The sequence below is a fragment of the Podarcis tiliguerta genome, assembly GCF_965153285.1.
Source record: "Podarcis tiliguerta genome assembly, chromosome: 17".
NCBI lineage: Eukaryota > Metazoa > Chordata > Lepidosauria > Squamata > Lacertidae > Podarcis > Podarcis tiliguerta.
The window spans coordinates 11,896,635-11,920,091 of record NC_139550.1 but is presented as its reverse complement, the minus strand read 5'-3'; the positions used below and the strand labels follow the sequence as shown (position 1 = coordinate 11,920,091).

The following is a 23,457-nucleotide window of genomic DNA, read 5'->3' as shown; positions in this document are numbered from 1 at the left end:
GCCTATATCAATTTTGGGAAATATCAGTAGAGCTTCTTTGGCTGAAATCTGTGCATCTGTTAGCTTCATGGTATATGAGACTTTTATATATTTATTTATTTTATTAAATTTTTATTAGGAATTTAAACAAAACCTATTATCTTAAAACATATCATCCTTAATTCCCCCCCCCATTTCCCCCTCCCTCCCATAAAACAATCCCTCCTCCCCACCCCCACCCCTGATTTCCCTTAGTTCCAATCTTTGGTTTCTCTATAAATGCTATTCTCTGCATGTTACAAAATTGTATAATAATTAAAAATTAATTAATTAAAGTTAGTATGAACAGAGAGCTCAATCGTGGGTTGCTGTTTTTAAAGACTTGAGTCAAACTAGATGAATTAGTGGAGATCTGCAACCAGATCCCTCATTTCTATTTGTTGTTGTTGTTGTTTAGTCATTTAGTTGTCCCCTTCTCCTTGTGCCTTCCATCTTTCCCAACATCAGGGTCTTTTCCACCTCAGCTTCAGGATCTGTCCTTCCAGTGAGCACTCAGGGCTGATTTCCTTAAGAATGGATAGGTTTGATCTTCTTGCAGTCCATGGGACTCCCAAGAGTCTCCTCCAGCACCATAATTCAAAAGAATCAATTCTTCGGCGATCAGCCTTCGTTATGGTCTCCAAAAGCAACCTCAGCCCCTCCACTCTCCCACAGTTGGATTGGGGCTATGCTGCTGTAGGGCTATGCTGTTTCCTTAATGTAAACAAGCTTTATTTAAGCTGCCATTTGTTAGGAACAATATATGGGTGCACAGTCACTAAACCAGTCTGATATATTTGGCTTCTTCTCTTCCTGGTTGTCAGGTCGCACCATCATCCTCTCCACACACCATATGGACGAGGCAGACATCCTCGGAGACCGAATTGCTATCATTTCTCATGGCAAACTGTGCTGCGTTGGCTCTTCGCTGTTCCTGAAGAACCAGTTGGGGACTGGATATTATCTGACCTTAGTCAAGAAGGACGTGGATTCCTCACTCAGCTCCTACAGGAACAGTAGCAGCACCGTGTCTTACCTGAAAAAGGTACTGCTTTCAGAAGTGCTGTCAAGGGAAGAGGGGGAGGGGCGCAGTTTGCTGATTTCTTCTAGAAACAATGGGGAGATTTTGGGGCCCCTCAAGTAACATATTCTGTTCCTTTAGCCCACGACCAGAAATAGTCTGTACAATAAAAAAGGTTGTAGATTCAGGTAGTTGGCCGTGTTGGTCTGATGCAGTCGAAATATATAAATAAAAAATTGTCCAGTAGCACCTTAAAGGTAAAGGAAAAGGGACCCCTGACCATTAGGTCCAGTCGTGGCCGACTCTGGGGTTGCGGTTCTCATCTCGCTTTATTGGCCGAGGGAGCCAGTGTACAGCTTCCGGATCATGTGGCCAGCATGACTAAGCCACTTCTGGCAAACCAGAGCAGCGCATGGAAATGCTGTTTACCTTCCCGCTGAAGCAGTACCTATTTATCTACTTGGACTTTGACATGCTTTCGAACTGCTAGGTTGGCAGGAGCAGGGACCGAGTGACGGGAGCTCACCCCATCACAGGGATTTGAACCGCCAACCTTCTGATCAGCAAGTCCTAGGCTCTGTGGTTTAACCCACAGCGCCACCTGCATCCCTAGTAGCACCTTAAAGACCAACTAAGTTTGTTCTTGCTATAATCTTTCCTGTACATGCATGAAAAGCTTAGTGTGTATCTGAAGAAGTGTGCATGCACACAAAAGCTTATACCAAGAACAAACTTAGTTGGTCTCTAAGGTGCTACTGGACAATTTTTTTTATTTTTTTATATGTCGCGAATAAAAAAGGTAAAAGAAAAAAGGTAAAGGACCCCTGGACGGTTAAGTCCAGTCAAAGGTGACTATGGAGTTGCGGCGCTCATCTCGCTTCCAGGCCAAGGGAGCCAGCATTTGTTCATTGACAGCTTTCTGGGTCATGTGGCCAGCATGACTAAACCGCTTCTGGTGCAACGGAACACCGTGACAGAACCCAGAGCGCATGGAAACGCTGTTTGCCTTCCTGCCGCAGTGATACCTATTTATCTACTGGCACTAGCATGCTTTTGAACTGCTAGGTTGGCAGGAGCTGGAACCGAGCAACGGGAACTCATCCCATCGCGGGGATTTGAACCGCCAACCATCCGATCAGCAAGCCCAAGAGGCTCAGTGGATTAGACCACAGCGCCACCAGCATCCCTATAGTCTGTACAATAATGCAGTTTGATCATAGCGTGTAGTCATAGAAGGAGCTCAGTGTATTGTGCGCAAATGGTTCTCCACACCCCATTTTCTCTTGAAGGCTAAGTGGAGATTTCAACTCTGGTCTCCCAGGTCCTAGATTGACATTCTAACCACTGTACCACACGGGCTCCTTAGAGACATAATATCAGTGTCCTTTTTGTTTCTTGAGAATTGCATTTCCCCCCCCTCTCCTTTTTAAAAAAACACCCTGACTTTGTTCAGATAAGAGATAATTGGATCGCCTTTTCTTTTCTCATTAGGATGACAGTGTGTCTCAGAGCAGTTCAGATGCTGGACTTGGCAGTGACCATGACAGTGACACCTTGACAATAGGTAAGGGATTTAAAAAGATAACAAAAGCATTCAGGTTGTTTCTTGCGTCTCTGTCTTTTATAATTTTAAGTCACCAGAGTGGTGGTGGTGTTATTTTTAAAAATTATTATTGAGATTAGTCAATAATCTCATCTGCCTGGCTTCCTCTGTGTTTTTAAAAAAGTTTTTACCCTGTCACTTTTCTGTTGCTTTCCCCAGCAATTTTTATTTCTTGCCTTGGACCCAATACCTCTTCCTCCTCCTCCTCCTCTTCTTCTTCTCTTCCTCCTCCTCTTTTCTCCTCCTCCTCCTCCTCCTCTTCCTCCCCTCTCTGTTTCATTTACTGTAAATATTCCATCATTCATTTTACTTTATTTTCGTAATGACATTTGTATACTTCTTAATCACAAAACCTCCAAGTGCCTTACATAAAATATAGATTAAAATTATCAATAGAAGTCAGAGTTAAAAACCAACTTAACAAAAAAATAAAATGAAAAGGAGCAGTTTAAAAACACACATTTTAAAGATAAAACCACCTATTTAAATGCATGTCAACTTTACATATCCGGGCAGGCTTGACTAAACAAAGTTTTTAGCACGTGTCTTAAACAGTACAGTGAAGTTGCCTGCCGAATTTCAATGTGCGGGGAGTTTCAGAGGGTAAGTTCTTCTGTGCTAAAAGATGGGTTCCTTACGAGTGTATACTTGTAAGCCTGTATGCAGGGATGTTGCCCAGAGAAATGGATCAAAAATCCTCAAATAGTAAAAAAATCTGGTTTTTGATCAGTGCGGTGGAGAGCAAATTTTCAGCAGTGGAGGAATTTGATGATATCTTGGTTCTTCCAGATGTTTCTGCAATTTCTAATCTCATTATGAAGCATGTCCCTGAAGCCAGGCTGGTGGAAGACATTGGCCATGAGATAACTTATGTTCTGCCCTACGAAGCCGCTAAAGAGGGAGCTTTTGTGGAGTTGTTTCATGAGATTGACGACCGCCTCTCAGACCTTGGCATTTCCAGCTATGGCATCTCTGAGACGACTCTGGAAGAGGTATGTGAGCCATGCGCTTCCTAGTGAAGAAATACCAGCAATTCTTTTTTTCCTCTCTCTCTCTCTCTGTCTGTCTCTCTCTCTCTGGTGGTAGTGGGGGAACAATTTGCTATCTAGTTCCCTTACGTATGAAAAGAAGAGGGACCAGCTAAGGGAGCTGGGCATGTTTAGCCTGGAGAAGAGGAGGTTAAGGGGTGATATGATAGCCATGTTCAAATATATAAAAGGATGTCACATAGAGGAGGGAGAAAGGTTGTTTTCTGCTGCTCCAGAGAAGCGGACATGGAGCAATGGATACAAGCTACAAGAAAGAAGATTCCACCTAAACATTAGGAAGAACTTCCTGACAGTAAGAGCTGTTCGACAGTGGAATTTACTGCCAAGGAGTGTGGTGGAGTCTCCCTCTTTGGAGGTCTTTAAGCAGAGGCTTGACAACCATATGTCAGGAGTGCTCTGATGGTGTTTCCTGCTTGGCAGGGGGTTGGACTCGATGGCCCTTGTGGTCTCTTCCAACTCTATGATTCTATGATTCATCAAAGGTGTCTCTCTTTATAACACCTTTTGCTACCTTTCTAAGCCCAGTTATTCACACTGAAATAGCCACGTCCCAGATATGGTTGAACCATGTGTTAAGGGGAAGCTGAGCTTTTGGGATTTCCAAAAGCACACTATCATCTGAGCACGACAAAGCGCAGTGTAAATAAGAAAACACTAAGATGCTGGATGCAAGAGTTTATGTTTAAGTGGACTTTGTTTTTGGAAATTTGACTTATGTTCTTCTTTGAGTTTGCTTTTGAAAACTTAATAAAAAGTATTTTAAAAAACCAAAAAAAACCCAAAAGCACACTATCGCCAAACATGCAGCCGTCAGTAGAAGGAAAAGTTAGATCTTTATGTTGAATAGTAAGATCAGAATCTATGTTTAAATGAGAGCAGGGCTAAAGCTGGAATTGGCGAGAGAGGTTGTTTTAACAATTTTGGAAATGGTATTGGAGACCCTTTGTCCAAAATGTGTGGGTGAATTTCGATTTCCACCAAACCTGAGGAATAGCGGCATTTCTGGAGGCATGTGCTTTCTCTGCATATTCAGGCAAACCCCATCAAAATGTCTGATTCCCTCACCTGCTGCCTGAAATTATTAAGCCTGGAGAAACTTTGCCATGCAATTCTCCCAGTTCTATAAACCTGCCCAAAACTGGAAGCAGTTTGTTAATTTTCAGATGGCTCACATCCTGCATGTTCTATTGGCAGTGTGCTCTGAAGCGGGAGGGAGGGAATTATAGAGATCTTTGGGGGAAGGTAGGTCCCATTGTGTGGCTAACAAAGGTGAGTGCAGTCATTTCAACATTTCTACCTTGCAGATATTTCTCAAAGTGGCAGAGGAGCATGGTGTGGACGCAGAGACCTCAGGTAAATATGATGTTGGCGGATCTGACTATTCAGACATTATGGTCCCCAAGGTAGGGCCTGCCAAAAAAAAAAAAAAAATTCTGCATGGCAGCACTTCATTTGCGCCCATCCTGTTTGCAATCCTTTTTTTTAATATTGATTTTTATTGGAAATTTTTCAGATATGCATTTCCATCATTAAATATCCACCATTGTAGTCATATATTCATCAATTTCCCTCGTTCCCCTGCCATGGTTCTTTAAAAAATTTCCATAATTTCTTCATATTCTAAGAACAAAACAAAAAAATTCATTTAATTTAGTCCCTCTCCCCACCCCCCAGTTATATCTCTCTACTGTGTTATGCTGTTGAATTTACTTTAATCCTGCTAGCGTTATTTTCCAAATATTCCACACAAAATTCCACTCCTCTTTATATACTTGATATTCTTTCTCTCTTATTCTGCTGGTTAGGCCTCTCTTTCACCTTCCACTTTTGGGCTAACAAAATCCGAGCTGCTGTAGTTGCATACATAAACAAGTTTTTCTGGCTCCTGGGCACCTCTGTCTCACCACCATTCCCAGAAAGAATGGTTTGGGGGGTGTTTTTTGAAACCCCCCCCCCCATTTCATTATGTATCATTTCCCAATACTCCTTAACTATTCTGCATGTCGACTACGTATGAAAAAAATGATCCTTCTGCTTCTCTGCATTTCCAACACATATCAGATTCAGATCTGTTTGCAATCCTTTCGCCACGTGGTTAGCTCAAACACATGGCAAGTCCATGCCAAGCACAGTGAAACTCTGTATCAGCAATAGGGACCTTCAGGAATTTGTGGAGTAGTGCTTTGGTGATCCTTTAATGTGGCTGGGTTGGAGGAATTGCTGTTTGCATTTAGGGGTAGCTTTCATTAAGGGGCTATGCCATTTGAGTTTACCCTTAGCATGGCTGCACAGAATATTCAGAAACCCATCAGGGCCGGTCCTGCTGTTAGGCAGAGTCAACTCAGTCAACTCAGGCAGCTGCTTTTGAGTGTCATGAGAAGGCAGCAAATTATTGTTTGTTTGCTTGATTTTATGCCTCGGGAATTGACCTGCTTTGACTGTGCACCTTAGCCTTGGGGGGGGGGGGATTTGCTGCTTTACTTTAGGCAGCAAAATGTCTTGGGCCAGCCTTGACAAGCCCGAGGGGCTGGAGTTTGGAGCGTGATGTTGCTGAACTCCAGCTCCCACCAGCCCCAGTCAACATCGCCAGTGGCCAGGGATGATAGAAGTTGTAGTGAATCAACCTTTGAGGAGGGAGAGGAGGCACAAGTTCCCCTGGCCTAGAGAGGTGTGTCTCTCTCCCTCTATTCAACTCTCAGTTTTGAACCAAACCTGCATTCATCTCATGACACTTTACATTTCCCTTGCAACCTGGAGAATGCACATGCTATTTCCTTGAAGCTGCATTCCATCTAGGGTTCTTACTACTGAGAAAATGAAACAAAATGGAAGCCCACCTGAAGACTTCCTGCTGCAACAGTTCATTAGTGTCACTTCTCTAGTTAGCGTTAGAAGAAGATGGAGCCAGCTGAACCTCAGTAAGCTAACTCTTGAGCTTTCCCTTTCAGATGGTACATTACCAGCCAGAAGAAACCGGGTCTTTGGAGACAGGCAAAGCTGCCTCCGTCCATTCACAGAAGATGATGCTTTTGACCCCAATGATTCCGACGTGGACCCAGGTAAAAGATGAAAAGGGTCCCTGTGTGTTTCATGGAGCCAAGCAGATGGGGGCTACTCTCCAGGAATGGAGAGCCCATAACTGGTCTCCCTTTACTGAAGTATAATACAGTGGTACCTTGGTTTAAGAACAGCTTAGTTTATGAACAACTTGGATTAAGAACGCTGCAAACCTGGAACTAGGTGTTTGGGTTTGTGAACTTTGCCTTGGAAGCAGAACATGTTCCGCTTCCTGTTGAGTGTAAATTGAGTCCCCCGCTGCTATGGGAAAGCACGCCTTGGTTTCAGAACACTTTGGTTTAAGAACGGACTTCTGGAAGGGATTAAGTTTGTAAACAAAGGTACCACTGTATGTTATACTGCATTTAAAGGGTGAAACACCATTGCTGATAGGCTAAGGTATGATATATAGGGGTCAGCAAACTTTTTCAGCAGGGGGCTGGTCCACTGTCCCTCAGACCTTGGGGGGGGGGTGGACTATATTTTTTTTGGGGGGGGGGGGAGGAACGAATTCTTATGCCCCACAAATAACCCAGAGATGCATTTTAAATAAAAGCGCACATTCTACTTATGTAAAAACACACTGATTCCCAGACTGTCTGCGGGCCGGATTTAGAAGGTGATTGGGCCGGATTCAACCCCCCGGACCTTAGTTTGCCTACCCATGATGTACACCCTACATGTTAATCACCTGATAGCCATGTCAGACCATCAGACTGAATCGTCAAGTGATGAGTAGTCAAGTGTTTTCCATGCATGTGTGAGGCAGCTCTTAGTCCCAATACAGCCCAAGCCAGCCAACAGAACCCCATAAAACCTCTAGCCAAGTGTGACAATGGACCGAGAAGAGCAGCCCCCAACGCCTTATCTTTGGAGGTTTATAACTGCAGGTTCAGCATTCCATAAATGTAGCCCAGACAAACTGCATTATGGATCCACGTACAAGTCTGTTAGCAATATTGGTGAGGGTTTCTCTGTTGTGTGCCTGCCAGCATTTTCCTTCAGCTACATCAAAGGCAAGAGGAGCTGGTGTGCCTTCAACCTCAAAAGCTTATAAGAACATTTGGATGATGTAATATATTTCTCCCTGCTTAAATATTCATACTGCTGCTTGCATTTGATGAATAGAACATATCTTGCCTAGGGGAGATTGCTTGGCTTAGGTGAGAGAGGGGTGAGCGTTTCATGACCTGCAATTGTTTGCCTGCAGAATCCCGAGAGACCGACCTGCTGAGTGGGATGGATGGCAAAGGATCTAGCCAGATCAAGGGCTGGAAGCTGATGCAACAGCAGTTTGTAGCTCTGCTATGGAAGAGGCTGCTTATTGCCAAACGCAGCAGGAAAGGTTTCTTTGCCCAGGTGAGATGGGCTCTGCCTGCTACAAAAGGGGGTGGGTGGGCTGTGTTTTATTGGTTTCTCAAAAACATTTCCCTCTTGTTTCATAAATGCACCGCTTGAGACAGATTCTGTCTTACAGGCAAGTTTTCACCCAGGTTGTTTCTGGAATTTGATAGAATCCGGTTAGCTGACACTCAATAGCAGCTAGCAGACTTGACAAAGCAGAACTGATATGAACACCCGTCTAATCCAATCTAAGCAGGCTACTTTTGCTAGTGAGTTTCGTTTGTCATCATACCGCCAGAGGGCAGTGTGGTTAAATAAGTCTGCAATTCAGTGATCAAGCTGACTCAGCTGTTGGTGTCAAGGTTTTAGAAGTGGGAAGAACCAAGTCCCAGTGTGAGCGTGAGGGGGCATTGTTATTTCTCAGACCATTTGATGTGAATGACTCTAATTTATAATTTTCAGATTGTTCTCCCAGCGGTCTTCGTCTGCATTGCTCTTATATTTAGTTTGATTGTGCCTCCCTTTGGTAAATATCCCAACTTGGAGTTGCAACCATGGATGTATGATCAGCAGTACATGTTTATCAGGTACGTATCAAACTCTGCAATGGAGGTGGGAGGGAGGATAAAAGTAAAATGTGAACTGTGCGATGAGAATGCCATCTGTTTTTTTGTTACTGCGCTGGTACCTTGGTTCTCAAACTTAATCTGTTCCAGAAGTCCATTCCGAAACCAAAGTGTTCCAAAACCAAGGCGTGCTTTACCACAGAAGGTAATGCAAAATGGATTCATCAATTCCAGACTTTTAAAAACAACCCCTAAAACAATAATTTATCATGAATTTTACTATCTAGCGAGACCGTTGATCCATAAAATGAACGCAATAAATAATGTACTGAAGTCACACAATCAATCAATCAATCAATCAATCAGTAGCTGAACTGGGTTCCACACAATCACAAAAACAAAAACAAAAGAGCCACAAATATGCGAAATAAATAGCAAAAACAGACTGACCTCAGCATAACACTCAAAATGGAAGCGTGGCACTCAAATTGGAAGTGTAATACTCAAAACGGAGCACATTCGGCTTCCGAAAACAGTTCACAAACCAGAATACTTACTTCCGGGTTTGCAGTGTTTGGGTTCCAAGTTGTTTGAGTCCCAAGGCATTTGAGAACCAAGGTACCACTGTATTACTCAGCCTTCCTGCCCAAATAAAATTTGTTCCATTCCAAACAATAAAAGTATTAACAATAAGGCACAGATACTGTTCCTTGAAGCCAGTGGCGTAGCGTGGGTTGTCAGCACCCAGGGCAAGGCAAGTAATTTGCGCCCCCTAACCCGCGGATTTGCGCCCCCTAACCCATGGATTTGCGCCCACTAACCCTAACCCCCAGATGTTGCGCCCGGTGCGGCCGGCCCCCCCTGCACACCCCACGCTACGCCACTGCTTGAAGCAAAGACTTCATCTCCCTGAACGCTTCTCTATTCCTATGCCTCAGCGTGTTGGTTGCTTTCTCTGCCTGTGCTGTAGTTCAGGCCCCTGATGGTGTCTTTGGTCCCATAGCAATGATGCTCCAGAAGACACAGGAACCCAGAAGCTTTTGGATGCTCTCCTCAACAAACCTGGTTTCGGTACCCGCTGCATGGAAGGATACTCCATTCCGTAAGTGGGAACTTTGCAAAACCCTTGTGGAAAGTGGGGGTTGGAGTTGGAGGTGAAGTCCACTCTCTTTCCTTAATGCCTCTCTTTGAAGTTATTGTCAAGGCTGCGTGTGTGTATATCTTGATTCTGTGGGAGCTGCCAAATGTGGCATTGACTGCAGAATGCAGCTTATGAAAAAGATCTCTGTTTACGACTTTAGCCAATATGTTGGGAAGTGCATGCTATGGGGAAATCCTGATAAAATCTCAGCAGCCCAGAGAAGTCACTGAATAGGGTCGGAGCTACACTCATCATTTATGACGTTAAAAATGCGTCACTAAAATGTGACAGCAGAGGGCGGTTCAGAGCAGCAAGCCACCAGCAATGGAAAACTGCCATTAAGAGTTATAGAACATTCTGTTAACAATGTTTAGAAGATCAATATACCTCATGTTACATCTGCTTCATGTTACCTTCTTTCAGGATACGTCCTCTGGCGACCCGGAAGTACCCGAAAGGGTTACTTCCGGGTTTTGCTGCTTGCGCATGCGCAGAAGCGCAAAATGACGTCACACACATGCGCAGAAGGGGCAAATCGCAAGCCACACGTGCGCAGATGCGCCACTGCGGGTTGCGCTCTTTTAATGTTGTGAACAGGCCTCCAGAACGATTCCCGTTCACAACCAGAGGTACCACTGTAGATCCAGCCTAGGCTTCCAGTATTTTAAAGTGGGGCTTCAGTGCCCTGTCCCTTCTGGCCACTCATCACATCACAGCATCGTAACTATCACCTGAAGCATGATACCGTTCCTGAAGTTATAAGTTTGGCAAACCATAAACACAACAACAATTGTTATTTTTATTATAACCCATTTCCTCTCAACCGTAATCTACTTAAAGTGCAACTTAAAAGTGGGACAGATGGACTGACCACAACAGCTGCTAGCGCATAGCAGGTGACAAAGACAACCTGGTGGACGATATGATTACTGAAACGCTTCGATGTTGACTCTGCCCTTCTGCCTTTTTTCTGTGCAGGAATACTCCTTGCTCAGTAGGCGAAGAGGGCTGGACCACTGATCCTGTGCCTGAGGAATTGATGGAAATCTTCCAGAACGGCAATTGGACTATGGAAAACCCCTCCCCATCGTGCGTCTGTAGCAACGAGACGGTGAAGAAGATGCTCCCAGTTTGCCCAGCAGCAGCTGGTGGCCTCCCTCCTCCCCAGGTAAAAAATACTTTGGTATGTAGAAAAGACTAGGTACAGGGGGGTTTTGTGTGTAAAGTTACATATGCTTTTTATGTACAATTGTAAGCTGCCCTGGTTTTTTAATAAATGAATTAGCAGCATATAGATATCTTTTCATAAACAAATAATAAAATAAACACTTTCTGCCAACACTTAACAAAGCACACCAGGCAACTCCAAACATCCAATGATGATAATAATGAAGTATAACATATATTTATATATTCAAGAGTAACGTTTTATTGTCTGAATAAAAGAGGCTTTTGAGCTATTCACAATAACTAGTCAAAACACTCTCGCCGGATCCTGTATGATTCCAGAGTAAAGGATCAGCCCCTGTAAGTGGAGCAAGAACTGAACCTTCCTGTGGGCACCTAACATGTGTTTTTAGATATGCCATGGTGCCTTTATCTAATTTTCTCATTATGGCTATATCTTGTTTTAATCAGCCATGAGCTGATTAAATTCCATCAGGTTTCCACACAAAAGCTCTATGTTTCCTCATAGCTTTAGATTTCAGGTAGACCAAATGAATGACATACAGCATTCGAGGTATTTCATAGCCAATAAAACCCTTGATTTATCTTTTCGGTTTCTTCTTTCCCCCGCATTGGCCGCAGAGAGTACTGAACACTACAGATATCCTGCAAAACCTGACCGGTCGCAACATTTCTGATTACCTGGTGAAGACCTATGCACAGATCATCGGGAAAAGGTACCTGATGTGCAGCATGCTTTAACAACATGATGTCCTCCCAGTTGTTTTTGGACTCCATCTCCAATTACCCCAGCCTGTCAGGGAGGATGGAAGTTGTAGTCCGAGAACATCTGGAGGTTGCTATGTTTGTCCCTGCTTTACTTCATTGTGTCTGACGTAACAACCCTCTTTTCTCTTCTTTTTGCATTCACAGTTTGAACAATAAGTTTTGGGTGAACGAATTCAGGTAAATACACCTTTGTCTTTGTCTGTGTGTGAAGCTTGTTCATTCCCAAATGCCCCACTCCTGCCTCTAGTTTCAGAATGATAGGAACTCCTGAAATGCATTTGCAAGATTAGATCATTATTTTTACCCAGTAATTATTCACTCAGTGTATCTGACCACTGGGAGATAATGTGACTCACAGGCATGTACGAAATGGCTTTCCACTGTATGTATATATGTCAACAGGCATCTTTATGTCCAAGATTATAGTGTACGTTATTATTTTATTATCTCAGTCAGTGTGAGGCTCCAGAGAGCTGTGCATCCCAACAATTTAATTTCTTTTTGTTGAGTAGCAGACCAGGATTGCAAACCTGAAATTGCTGACAAGAAAAGCAAAAGTCTCTTAATGGAGGGGGAAGACTCATATACGCAAACCATAAAAATTAATCTGGTTTAATGTGTTCCCAGGTATGGTGGCTTTTCATTGGGAGCCAGTAGCTCTCTGGTGCTCCCTCGCCGTGAAGAAGTTAATGAAGCAATCAAGCAAGTGAAGAAAATCTTGGAAATAGCCAAGGTAAACAGAGCAGAGATTTCTATGCGAAAATAAATGGCTTAGGCCTTGCTACTTGATTTGGAATTCAGGTGGTCTTTTGGGAAAGGGTAGGAAGGAATTCTAAAACAGCTAAACAGTGCAAACTTAGGTACGCAAGATTGCAATTCTATAACAACTTACCTGGGAGTAAGCCCTAGTGAACTCAAGGGTATTTTTGAGTATACCTGTGTAGAATTGCCCCCCCCCCCAAAGCATATTCCAATTCATGTTCTTTGTTATTATCCCTTTTAGGGGGGCTCTGGAGAACGGTTCCTTAACAGCCTGTCGAGCTTCATGAAGGGCATGGACACGAATGATAATGTAAAGGTAATTCCACCTGCTTGTTCTGTATCCTAGTAGCCCAGGTGCAAGTTGTTCTTGAATGTCCACAGAGGCTTCTCTCAAAGTTTAACAGCTAAAGCACTTGATAATAAAATAAAATTGAAGGCATGCTTCACTGAGACACCCAGAAGCCTTTCCTCTTACTATGTTTGAAATTAACTTGGTAAGAGAAAAGGCCAAATTTGCAATAAACTGGTGGGGAGCGTCTACAGTTTGATTCCCGAAGTGAAGAGCTTCTGCGTTACTCTTTGTTAATTCCACTGTGCGCCCTTTCCAGGTGTGGTTCAACAACAAAGGCTGGCACGCCATCAGCGCCTTTCTCAACATAATGAACAATGCCATTCTGCGCGCCAACCTGCAAGAGGGCGAGAACCCCAGCGCTTACGGCATCACGGCCTTCAACCACCCTCTGAACCTCACCAAGCAGCAGCTCTCGGAAGTCGCCTTGTACGTCCCGGAAGCGGGTGGATGGGGAGAGGATAAGGGGAGAGGGGAAATTACCTCCTTAAAATTAAACAGGAGAGTTAAGTCCAGTTTCTGCTTCGGCAGCTACAGGGCGTGGTAGAAACTGGCCTGTTTCCATGGGTACTCCTAACCAAGGATGTAGCTGAGCAACCCGGTCAAATCTACAAGCTCATTTCTCACCCTCTTTTGAAATTTCTCTTTGCTCAGTATGACGACATCGGTGGATGTTTTGGTCTCCATCTGCGTCATCTTTGCCATGTCCTTTGTCCCGGCCAGCTTTGTGGTTTTCTTGATCCAGGAGCGTGTCACTAAGGCCAAGCACCTTCAGTTCATCTGTGGCGTGAAGCCAGTGACCTACTGGCTGGCTAATTTTGTGTGGGATATGGTAAGGCTATATATGTTTCTGCACTATCCCTCCCCCCACACACTTTTGTCTTTAGAGAGAGAACACATTCTATCAAAGAGTGCATCTGAAGTGTGTATTGCATGCCTATCCCCACACTCTGACCTGCTAAGAGAGTAATATAGGCACCATGAAGTCTCATCAGGCTTCCTTCCCTTTTCTGTCCATCTACCTGACAGTGTTGTGCGAAGGAGAGATAATTCTGCTTCCTGCACCACCTTTGTCTCACTGTGCTTGCAATCTGGAGAAGCTCAGTTTTGTCCGTTGCTTGACTTTAGGGTTGCTTTCTATGCATAGCTGTCAACTTTTCGCTTTTCTTGCGAGGAATCCTATTCGGAATAAGGGAATTTCCCTTTAAAAAAGGGAAACATGGACAGCTATGTTTCTATGATAGGGGGGAAACCCTACGCTGTCTATGGTCATTTGAATCCTTTAAGCTGGAGCTATTCTGATTGCATTTTCCTTTCTCTCTTTTCAACTTGCAGTGCAACTATGTAGTTCCAGCCACCTTGGTCATCATCATCTTCATTGGCTTCCAGCAGAAATCCTACGTGTCCTCAAGCAACCTTCCCGTGCTGGCTCTTCTCCTCTTGCTCTATGGGTAAGGGAGGCCCTTTCGGCTCAGGTGCTGACGACCGATCAAGATGTAGCAATGGGGGTTCCTTAATGTCACATCCTTTCTGTTTCCCAGGTGGTCCATAACGCCTCTCATGTACCCGGCATCCTTTGTGTTCAAGATCCCTAGCACAGCATACGTGGTGCTCACCAGTGTGAACCTCTTCATCGGTATTAATGGGAGTGTCGCCACTTTTGTCCTCGAGCTTTTCACCAGCAATGTGAGTTCTTGGTGGCCGCAGCCAGCATGCTTTGCTGTTTGCTGTGCTTTATTTATTTTTTAAAGATTTGATAAAAGTTGAATTGATTAATTCAGCCTGCTCCGTGGCCTTTCAGATTTTAGCACAGAAATACTAGATGGTTGCTAAAAGGTGAATTAGTCACATCTTTGTGATTTTGCTTAGATTTCCTGATTTATTCCAATTGGGAAATATTACCGGAATTCAGAATCCTTTAAAAAAAACACATCTTTGAGTTGATAAGCGAAAGGAATGGATGTACATTCTGTAGCAATAGAGAAGTAGGTGAAAGAGACTAGGAGGAAACTGAAGTATAGATGCTCAGGTAATTCGTTTGCCCTCTATTTTGCTTTAAGGAATTCATTCCTCTCCTCCTAGCCTAACACTGTAACCACAGGGATGTAGCTAGTTCCTCTGGTACCCGGTGCGGCGGGGGCAGAGCAACCTGCCCATGGGGCTGCCGCCGCAATCCTTATGTGGCGGCGGCTGCCGCAAGCCTCGCGTGGGCCCCCCCAAATGGATCAACGTGTCGGCAATCCACCGAGATTAAGTCCTTAATCTCGAAATCAGTTTAGTCTTTAATTTCAGTGGGTGCATGCTTCACTCTTTCTGGATAAGTTCTCTGAGTTTTTCCATTCTCTGCCTCTTGATATGTGTCCCTTTTTCGTTGTCGTGGTAAATTTCCAAGCAACTGACTGCCACTGATTTTGTGTCTTTAGAAGCTGACCAACATCAATGACATCCTGAAGTCAGTATTCCTCATCTTCCCCCATTTCTGCCTGGGCCGGGGCCTGATTGACATGGTGAAAAATCAAGCTATGGCAGATGCCCTAGAAAGATTTGGTAAGTGAGCTGTTGGCCTAGTGGCATCATCCTGTTGACATGCACCCAAGGAAACGGGGGCAATTGGCAGGCCCCCAGCTGGCTCCAGCCCACCGGCCGGTGTGCCAGGCAAACTCCGGTCCTTGGTGCAGCATAAATCTGCGGCCTAGGCTTCAGAAGACTGAGCACGCTATGCAGCAGAGAAAACACCGCACAAACAGAAGCGGCACAAGAGGCTGTGTGGGCATATTTACAAGCAGGTTTATTCAGCGTAGATCAGGACAAAAGGAAAACATGTCTGATCTCCTTCGTGTCCAAAGCAAAACAGGAAACTATACACAAACGGAAGTTCCCAGCATACTGTGCTGGAATGTAAACAGACATGTGACATGCAACAATTCCACACGTCTGTCCCTTGAGGTGGAACGGAATTCTCAACACGTCCTAGATTGTGGAGACTTGGACTGTAAGGCACTGTTAGGTGGATACTCTGAAATCACATTTTGCACTGAGGAAACTGAATTTTACAACCTGTATAAAGTATGCAAATTAAGTGCATTTGTGTACTCTTACTTATTCTGCAATTCTTAACCATTTTACACAATGTAGAGGGAGGCCAAAAAAATTATGCTCTTCTCCACCACAACCATTGGAAAACTTAATTGGCCACTTGTTTGTCTTCAGATATTTCAGCAGCCTTTACTCAACGTAGTTCCAAGCATAACTTTGCAACCATTTGGGATAGGAATGTCCTTTCAAAAGAACTTTGTCGTCAGGAACATGAGAATATGAGAACCACTTTGCACGCAACCAATCTTTTAGGTGTTCTTTCTAAGATGCTTTAATGTACAGTGGTACCTCAGGTTAAGAACTTAATTCGTTCTGGAGGTTCGTTCTTAACCTGAAACTGTTCTTAACCTGAAGCACCACTTTAGCTAATGGGGCCTCCCGCTGCCACCATACCGCCGCTGCACGATTTCTGTTCTCATCCTAAAGGCAAAGTTCTTAACCCGAGGTACTATTTCTGGGTTAGTGGAGTCTGTAACCTGAAGCGTCTGTAACCCGAAGTGTCTGTAACCCTAGGTACCACTGTATGTGTAACAAGTGGCAACAAATTCACATTTTCTAGCAGATGTATCATGTTTACAAACTGGGGGGCCAGGATTGACTCTTAGATCAGAGGTAAACTCAGGGGTTTCCTGTGTAGCGTGTGGAAAAAATCCTTGGTAATTTGCAAATTACTGAAATTAGAACATCTCAGGTGCCAGCCATCAGGTTTGCTGAGTGTTTAAATTGTGTCTCTGTTGCGACGAACATCTGAGGTATATTAAAGATCAGTACAGTGTGTGTTGCTCTTACGTACGAGCTTATTGCATGCAGTGTTGTAATAGGGAGCCTTCCTAGACGTCTGATCAGACAGTTGAATGACAGCCTCTGCTCTTTCCCATTAGGCGAGAACCGCTTTGTCTCCCCTCTCTCCTGGGACCTGGTGGGACGGAATCTTTTCGCCATGGCTGTGGAAGGAGTCGTCTTCTTCCTCATCACTGTGCTTATCCAGTACAGGTTCTTTATCAAATCCAGGTAAAATGGCCTTTGTGACAATGAACACCCATCCTGGGGAAAGGCATATGCAGATTTTGAGGATCCAAATAATTGGGGGGGGGGGAGCACGGCCAAGACAAGCGTCTCTACCACCCCTCCCCACAGTAAGTGAAGTTAGAAAAGAGGAAACACAGGGAGCAAGAATAGCACCAGAAACCCATGCTTCATTCATTCATTCAAAAGCATTTTATCCCACTCCTCAGCCAAAAATAAACTCCCCGAGCTGCCTACAAATGTTAAGGTCCACACCTTAAAATGTAAGGTGGGAAGTGGCTCGCGGAATTGTGTGTTAATTTCCAGGATGTGCTGGGAGCTGGCCATTAGCTAAAGAGTGAGTTTCAACCTTAATTAATTACAAAAGAGATTGTGTACTCCTCCTTTGGAATGGAATCCAGAAGTCTAGGACTGGTCTGCCTGTTACTGAATGCATTATCCGTGCACAAACTTAACCTCCAAGTGATGCATTCCCCCCCCCCCCAACAGAACTGGCAATGCTAAACTTCCGCCTGTGCATGAAGAGGATGAGGACGTGAACAGAGAACGGCAGAGGATCATTGGTGGCGGTGGGCAGAGCGATATCTTAGAAATCAAAGAGCTAACCAAGGTGAGAAGACAAGCAAGAAGTTCTTTGGGCATGCTGTGCATAGGGAAGCTTGCATTTCCATTGTCACTGACGCATGGGGCCTAGCAACCCACCTAATGGTGCTGCTGTACAATTTCCTGCTGATGGATGCCTGAAATTATGGAGCAAGTGTTGATAGTGACTGTGGAGATCACACAGGGTCCCCGGACGTTTCACCGTCTATTGATCCCTGTTCCACCACTTTATTTCTCGCTTCCACCACCCAGGCCCTACCTGGTACAAAACTGAGTCCAGTCAGGGTTAAATTGGAACATAAACTTCTGTTTATTTATTGCAGTTTAACAAGTGTGTGGTTTCATAAACGGTATCGGTCCATTACAATCATGGGGTGCCTATGCAGACCTATAACTTCCGCTACCTGCTCTCACTCACCAAACCACCTCTCAGATATTTACTTGTCTTCCTAGTCCCTAACTGTTCCTGACTCAGCTTATTTCGCTACACTAACTCAACCTACCCACAAACTCTATCCCAATTCACTCCCACTCCAACCAACCACCCAACTCCCAGCAAACTCCCCCCTTCGCCCCTCCCAGAGCTGGTTTTATAGTCCCTCTGACTCCACCCCCCTGGGTTCTGATTGGGTAACCTGTTTAACTATTTCACCTCCAGCACTCTCATATGTTAACGTCACAGCGACCGTTCCATGACACCCCAAATTCATGGGGTTCACTCTCTTATTTTCATGCATTCCCTAGAATCAAAAGGGATTGCCGCTGTTGATAATGGTCTGCATTTCAAACAGAAAGAACTTCTCACTCATTGAATCAACGTATGAACAGGGCTATGCTAACTAGCTCTGCCTCCCAGCACTATGCACATCAGATGATTGCCCTACTTCCTGACCGGTTGAACTGCACTAGGTGCCACAACAACAACACAGAACATAGTGCGGAAGGGGTGTGTGTGCACTAAATTTTATCATCACACAGAGTGCTGCTGAAATCTGAGAGTCCAAAGTCTGCCACTACTAGGAATGTTTTTGGACTACAATTCCCATCATCCCTGACCACTGGTCTTGTTAGCTAGGGATGATGGGAGTTGTGGTCCCAAAACATCTGGAGGGCCGAGTTTGCCTATGCCTGGATTAGTTGGTATACCCCCATTCATGAATTTGTTGATCACATAAGTGCTTTCCCCCCATATACACTTGCTGGGATTTGCCAAATTTACAAACAAATAGAACAAAATATGCATGTCCTTTGAGAAACTGAACTGTAGGCAGAGGCCCTACTACTGATTTTGCACTGGTAGAGGATGCAAAGCTTAGTTGTTGCCAGCTATGAGCAAATTTCTGTTCTTCATTCCAGGTATACAGAATGAAACGAAAGCCTGCTGTGGATAGGATCTGCGTCGGAATTCCACCCGGAGAGGTAAGATTTCCAAGTCGTTGTTTGCATGTATTTAGTGAAACATTGCTCAAGATGCAAGGCTCTTCTCGGGGAGACTGGAAATCCCACACAAACAAATTCTACTCTGGCCAGCACAAGCTCCCTCGGCTAAAAAAAAAAGGAAAAGAAGTGGCTGTTTCCCTAACATGGAATCTCCCACCATTACCAACTGCTGTGTCCATGGCTCCTTCTGTTTTCAAGCAACAACACAAGGAATGTGTGAGAGGTGAATGGGGCATGTGCTAATCAGGTCTTTTTTTAAATATTTGCAGTGCTTCGGACTCCTGGGTGTGAATGGTGCTGGCAAATCCTCCACTTTCAAGATGTTGACAGGAGATACGGATGTTACGGGAGGAGATGCTTTCCTTAAGGGCAACAGGTATGAAAAGAAATGGCTCCTTCTGCAGAAAGCCATGTTTTTCATGGGCCTTTCTGTCTGCTGTTGCACTTTCAGAGCAGATGTGATTTCATTGCCACTCACAGCAAAAGTTGATTTGGTCTGTGAGACTAGATTGTGCTGCCCTGTTGGGGCAGTGACATGCTCATGGTTGCTGTATGTATTCCATGCAAGGGAAGAACTTGGTATTGGTCACACTATTTAACATCCTGAGAAACACCCATTTTCATTGTTTTAAACAACCCTGATTTTCTAGGCTGAGACGTTTGGCTTGTCACAGCCAATGAAATCTGGGAAGCCAAAAGAAGGGATCAGTAGGATCTCCAGTGATCAGAACACGGCTTAGGCCACAGCTGTGCGCATGCCGAGATTCTGAAGGAAAGTGTAGAATATAATATTGGGTAGATAACTTTTTGAATGGTTTCTGTCCTAGACATAATCCCTGAGAATAAATCGCACAAAACTCAAAGTGGGGCTTGTTTCAGCAGAGACTTGCACTGCATGAAATGAAATTACATTTCATCGAATAAAATGAGACTACAGTGGTACCTCTGGTTACGTACTTAATTCGTTCCAGAGGTCCGTTCTTAACCTGAAACTGTTCTTAACCTGAAGCACCACTTTAGCTAATGGGGCCTCCTGCTGCTGCCATGCGATTTCTGTTCTCATCCTGAAGCAAAGTTCTTAACCCGAGGTAATATTTCTGGGTTAGCGGAGTCTGTAACCTGAAGCGTATGTAACCTGAAGCATATGTAACCTGAGGTACCACTGTAGTCCTCAAGGTCCTCAAGTTTGCAAGTCCATAACTTGCAACTGTAGGTGCTAAACTTGCAACTGTAGGTGCTAAACGTTTAGGAGCCTGGACGGTGGCTGAATAAGATTCTCAGTTGTGGCTTTGGTACTCGGCACAACTCTTGCCCCTCCCTATGGCTAGAAAAACTAGGGTTATGCAAATGCGCTTTCACTTCCTAATTTGAATTTTCATAATGTTTGGCAGCTCTGTTCATTAACATGAGCCAGAAGGAAAGGCATAGAATTCAACACCATGATCACAAACTCTGTATTGAAATGCACCATTTCCAAAAGTCTTGATTGACATTAGTAAGGTTGTTGCCAGCAGCACAATTTTGTTGAACAGTCTGTTTAGCACTTCCAATACATCCTTTTAAAATTCTAACTTAATTCCGTGTAGTGGTATTTTTTATTTTTATTTTTGCATTAGCTGTCAACGTCTGATAATTCCCAATTGGTCGATGCACCACAATCCACCCTGTGCTAAACCGCTAGCAAAACGCTCAAGATCTGCATCTTCTCTCGTTGCAGTATTTTGTCTAACATCCAAGACGTCCACCAGAATATGGGATACTGCCCTCAGTTCGATGCCATAAACGAGCTGCTGACGGGGAGAGAACACCTGGAATTATTTGCACTCTTAAGAGGCGTCCCTGAGAAAGAAGTCTGCAAGGTAAAAAGCATCAAGGCGGTAGGAGGGGGACCACCAGTGCTAATTACTGCAACGAACTCCATAGGGTTGGTAATGAAGGGGGGGGAACAAAGGGGGCATTTATCTCTGTTTGTTTTAAAACATTCCGGTAGGTAGCCATGTTGGTCTGACGCAGTCGAAATAAATAAAAAATTGTCCAGTAGCACCTTAGAGACCAACTAAGTTTGCAGTGGCGTAGCGTGGGTTGTCAGCACCCGGGGCAAGGCAAGTAATTTGTGCCCCCTAACCCGTGGATTTGCGCCCCCTAACCCTAACCCCTAGATGTTGTGCCCGGTGCGGCCGCCCCCCTGCACCCCCCACGCTACGCCACTGTAAGTTTGTTCTGGGTATAAGCTTTCGTGTCTGAAGAAGTCTGCATGCACATGAAAGCTTATACCCAGAACAAACTTAGTTGGTCTCTTACTTTATTTATTTTTTTATTTACTTTAAAACATTTCTATCTTGCTTCACCAGAAGCATGTGGTGGCTTGCAACAATGATCTAAAGCAGTAAGCAAATGCACACACAATAGGAATGTTTGCAAAACAACAATGCGGCAGCAAAGCCCAATGGGCATAACATTCTGGCTGTGCCATCAGCTCCCTTTGACTGGATATAGACAGTCATGTTTTTCAGAGGATCAAAGGCAGCTTGAAAAAGAGGCCCCCGCTTATTATGATGTACAGCAAGCCACTTACGCAACACTGGGAGCTTTTGGAATTGTTTCCAATTGAACAGAGGCAGGAGAGGGTAAAAAGGAAGGTGCAAATAAACCGTGGGAAGTGAACTGAGCCACTTTCAGCTTTCTTTAGAAACAAAACTATTGCCAAGTCTCCAACCTTAAAGAACCTGGAGGTGCTTCAGCCTCGTTTGCTGTGCTGAATGGCCTGGAATATATAACAGACTGATAACACTACGTAGGACTCTGGAGTCACAAACAGCAGCTTTTTAAAGCTGCACAGAGCCTGGAGGTTGTTCTTTCTGTTCATGTTGCCCTCCTATCTGGCAGGTTGGTGAATGGGCTGTTCGCAAACTGGGCCTCGTGAAGTATGCAGAAAGATGCGCCGGCACCTACAGCGGTGGGAACAAGCGCAAGCTGTCGACTGCCATGGCCCTAATCGGAGGGCCTCCTGTGGTGTTCCTGGTGAGTTAGGGTGTTGCTCACATTAGCAATGCGTATTCTGCAAAAAGGCCATTCTAGTACCAGTTCTTTTTTTCCCTTTTTCAATAACATTTTATAAATTTTCCAAAATAAATAAATAACAACAATGCATTAAAATATCAACAGTGTATAAAAAAGAGGGGGGAGCAAGTATCACGAACAATTTTTAAAACCATTATTTCAGTTGAGTTCCCTCCACTCCCCTTCTTGGTTTCATTGTTTAGTACTTATTTAGTACTTATTCATGCCCGTCCATGAATATATTCTTAACAATCCAATTTTAAAACCTTTTCATCTTATTACAAGTGAGTTTTAAAAGTTATACCAATGTAGGAATCTATACACAAAGCCAGTGGCGTAGCGTGGGGGGTGCAGGGGGGGCCAGCCGCACCGGGCGCAACATCTGGGGGTTAGGGTTAGGGTGCGCAAATCCATGGGTTAGGGGGCACAAATCCACGGGTTAGGGGGCGCAAATTACTTGCCTTGCCCCGGGTGCTGACAACCCACGCTACGCCACTGCACAAAGCTTAAAAATAAATAAATAAACGCATTAAATAATTGTCCCTGTTTGGGGTTTCAAATTATTTAATATGTCTGACTGATTTATTTTGCCAATCTTCTTTATCTTCTTTGGTGATCTATAGGGATGGGATGGGTCTTGGCCTGGGATCCACTCTCAAATATAGGAACCAAGTTCTTCTCTCAATAAGTCCATCAAATCCTGTACATCTCAGTATCATAACTTCAGGGTTTTTTTAACAAGAATCGTTTTCCACATTCTCTTCAAATTTTTATATGTCTTTTCCCAGGCCTCTAGTACCAGTTCTTAAATACAGTGGTCCCTCAGGTTACATACGCTTCAGGTTACATACACTTCAGGTTACAGACTCCACTAACCCAGAGATAGTACCTCGGGTTAAGAACTTTGCTTCAGGGTGAGAACAGAAATCGTGCTCCGGCGGCGCGGCAGCAGCAGCAGCAACAGGAGGCCCCATTAGCTAAAGTGGTGCTTCAGGTTAAGAACAGTTTCAGGTTAAGAATGGACCTCCGGAACGAATTAAGTACTTAACCCGAGGTACCACTGTAGTAGTTATTATGTCCAGCTGCCACGGGAAACAGCTCAGGGTCAAAGAGGCACTAATGCAGCTGGTCTTTTAGCAAAACTGATGGAATGAGCCCTGCTTCATGATGGTTGAGGAAGGGAAGGCGTGATGGAGCTTATCATCATGAAATGATGCTCTGACGAGCAAGATCAGTGCTGATTTATTGTTTCTCAATTGCAGGATGAGCCGACCACAGGAATGGACCCCAAGGCCCGCCGTTTCCTTTGGAACTGTGCCTTGAGTGTCATCAAGGAGGGAAGATCTGTGGTCCTTACATCTCACAG

At 44.4% G+C, this 23,457-nt stretch overlaps 1 protein-coding gene and 1 long non-coding RNA gene across 2 annotated transcripts in view; both read left to right on the top strand.

Annotated features, from left to right (window-relative positions):
• The window catches only part of LOC310668040, a 1,372,673-nt gene that overhangs the window by 1,083,718 nt on the left and 265,498 nt on the right, over nucleotides 1-23,457 (top strand). The gene's annotated exons all lie outside the window — the stretch shown is intronic.
• ABCA1 (ATP binding cassette subfamily A member 1) overlaps nucleotides 1-23,457 on the top strand; it is a 103,787-nt gene that overhangs the window by 73,450 nt on the left and 6,880 nt on the right. The window contains exons 23-47 of the mRNA XM_083419191.1: nucleotides 843-1,063; nucleotides 2,531-2,603; nucleotides 3,432-3,634; nucleotides 4,996-5,044; nucleotides 6,640-6,750; nucleotides 7,959-8,107; nucleotides 8,555-8,679; nucleotides 9,662-9,760; nucleotides 10,778-10,967; nucleotides 11,609-11,703; nucleotides 11,900-11,932; nucleotides 12,383-12,488; nucleotides 12,759-12,833; nucleotides 13,126-13,295; nucleotides 13,521-13,698; nucleotides 14,202-14,317; nucleotides 14,408-14,552; nucleotides 15,290-15,413; nucleotides 16,844-16,973; nucleotides 17,478-17,598; nucleotides 18,948-19,010; nucleotides 19,301-19,407; nucleotides 20,749-20,890; nucleotides 21,918-22,052; nucleotides 23,354-23,457. Coding sequence (XP_083275317.1) covers nucleotides 843-1,063; nucleotides 2,531-2,603; nucleotides 3,432-3,634; nucleotides 4,996-5,044; nucleotides 6,640-6,750; nucleotides 7,959-8,107; nucleotides 8,555-8,679; nucleotides 9,662-9,760; nucleotides 10,778-10,967; nucleotides 11,609-11,703; nucleotides 11,900-11,932; nucleotides 12,383-12,488; nucleotides 12,759-12,833; nucleotides 13,126-13,295; nucleotides 13,521-13,698; nucleotides 14,202-14,317; nucleotides 14,408-14,552; nucleotides 15,290-15,413; nucleotides 16,844-16,973; nucleotides 17,478-17,598; nucleotides 18,948-19,010; nucleotides 19,301-19,407; nucleotides 20,749-20,890; nucleotides 21,918-22,052; nucleotides 23,354-23,457 — 3,064 coding nt within the window. The remainder of the gene's footprint in view (nucleotides 1-842; nucleotides 1,064-2,530; nucleotides 2,604-3,431; nucleotides 3,635-4,995; nucleotides 5,045-6,639; nucleotides 6,751-7,958; nucleotides 8,108-8,554; nucleotides 8,680-9,661; nucleotides 9,761-10,777; nucleotides 10,968-11,608; nucleotides 11,704-11,899; nucleotides 11,933-12,382; nucleotides 12,489-12,758; nucleotides 12,834-13,125; nucleotides 13,296-13,520; nucleotides 13,699-14,201; nucleotides 14,318-14,407; nucleotides 14,553-15,289; nucleotides 15,414-16,843; nucleotides 16,974-17,477; nucleotides 17,599-18,947; nucleotides 19,011-19,300; nucleotides 19,408-20,748; nucleotides 20,891-21,917; nucleotides 22,053-23,353) is intronic.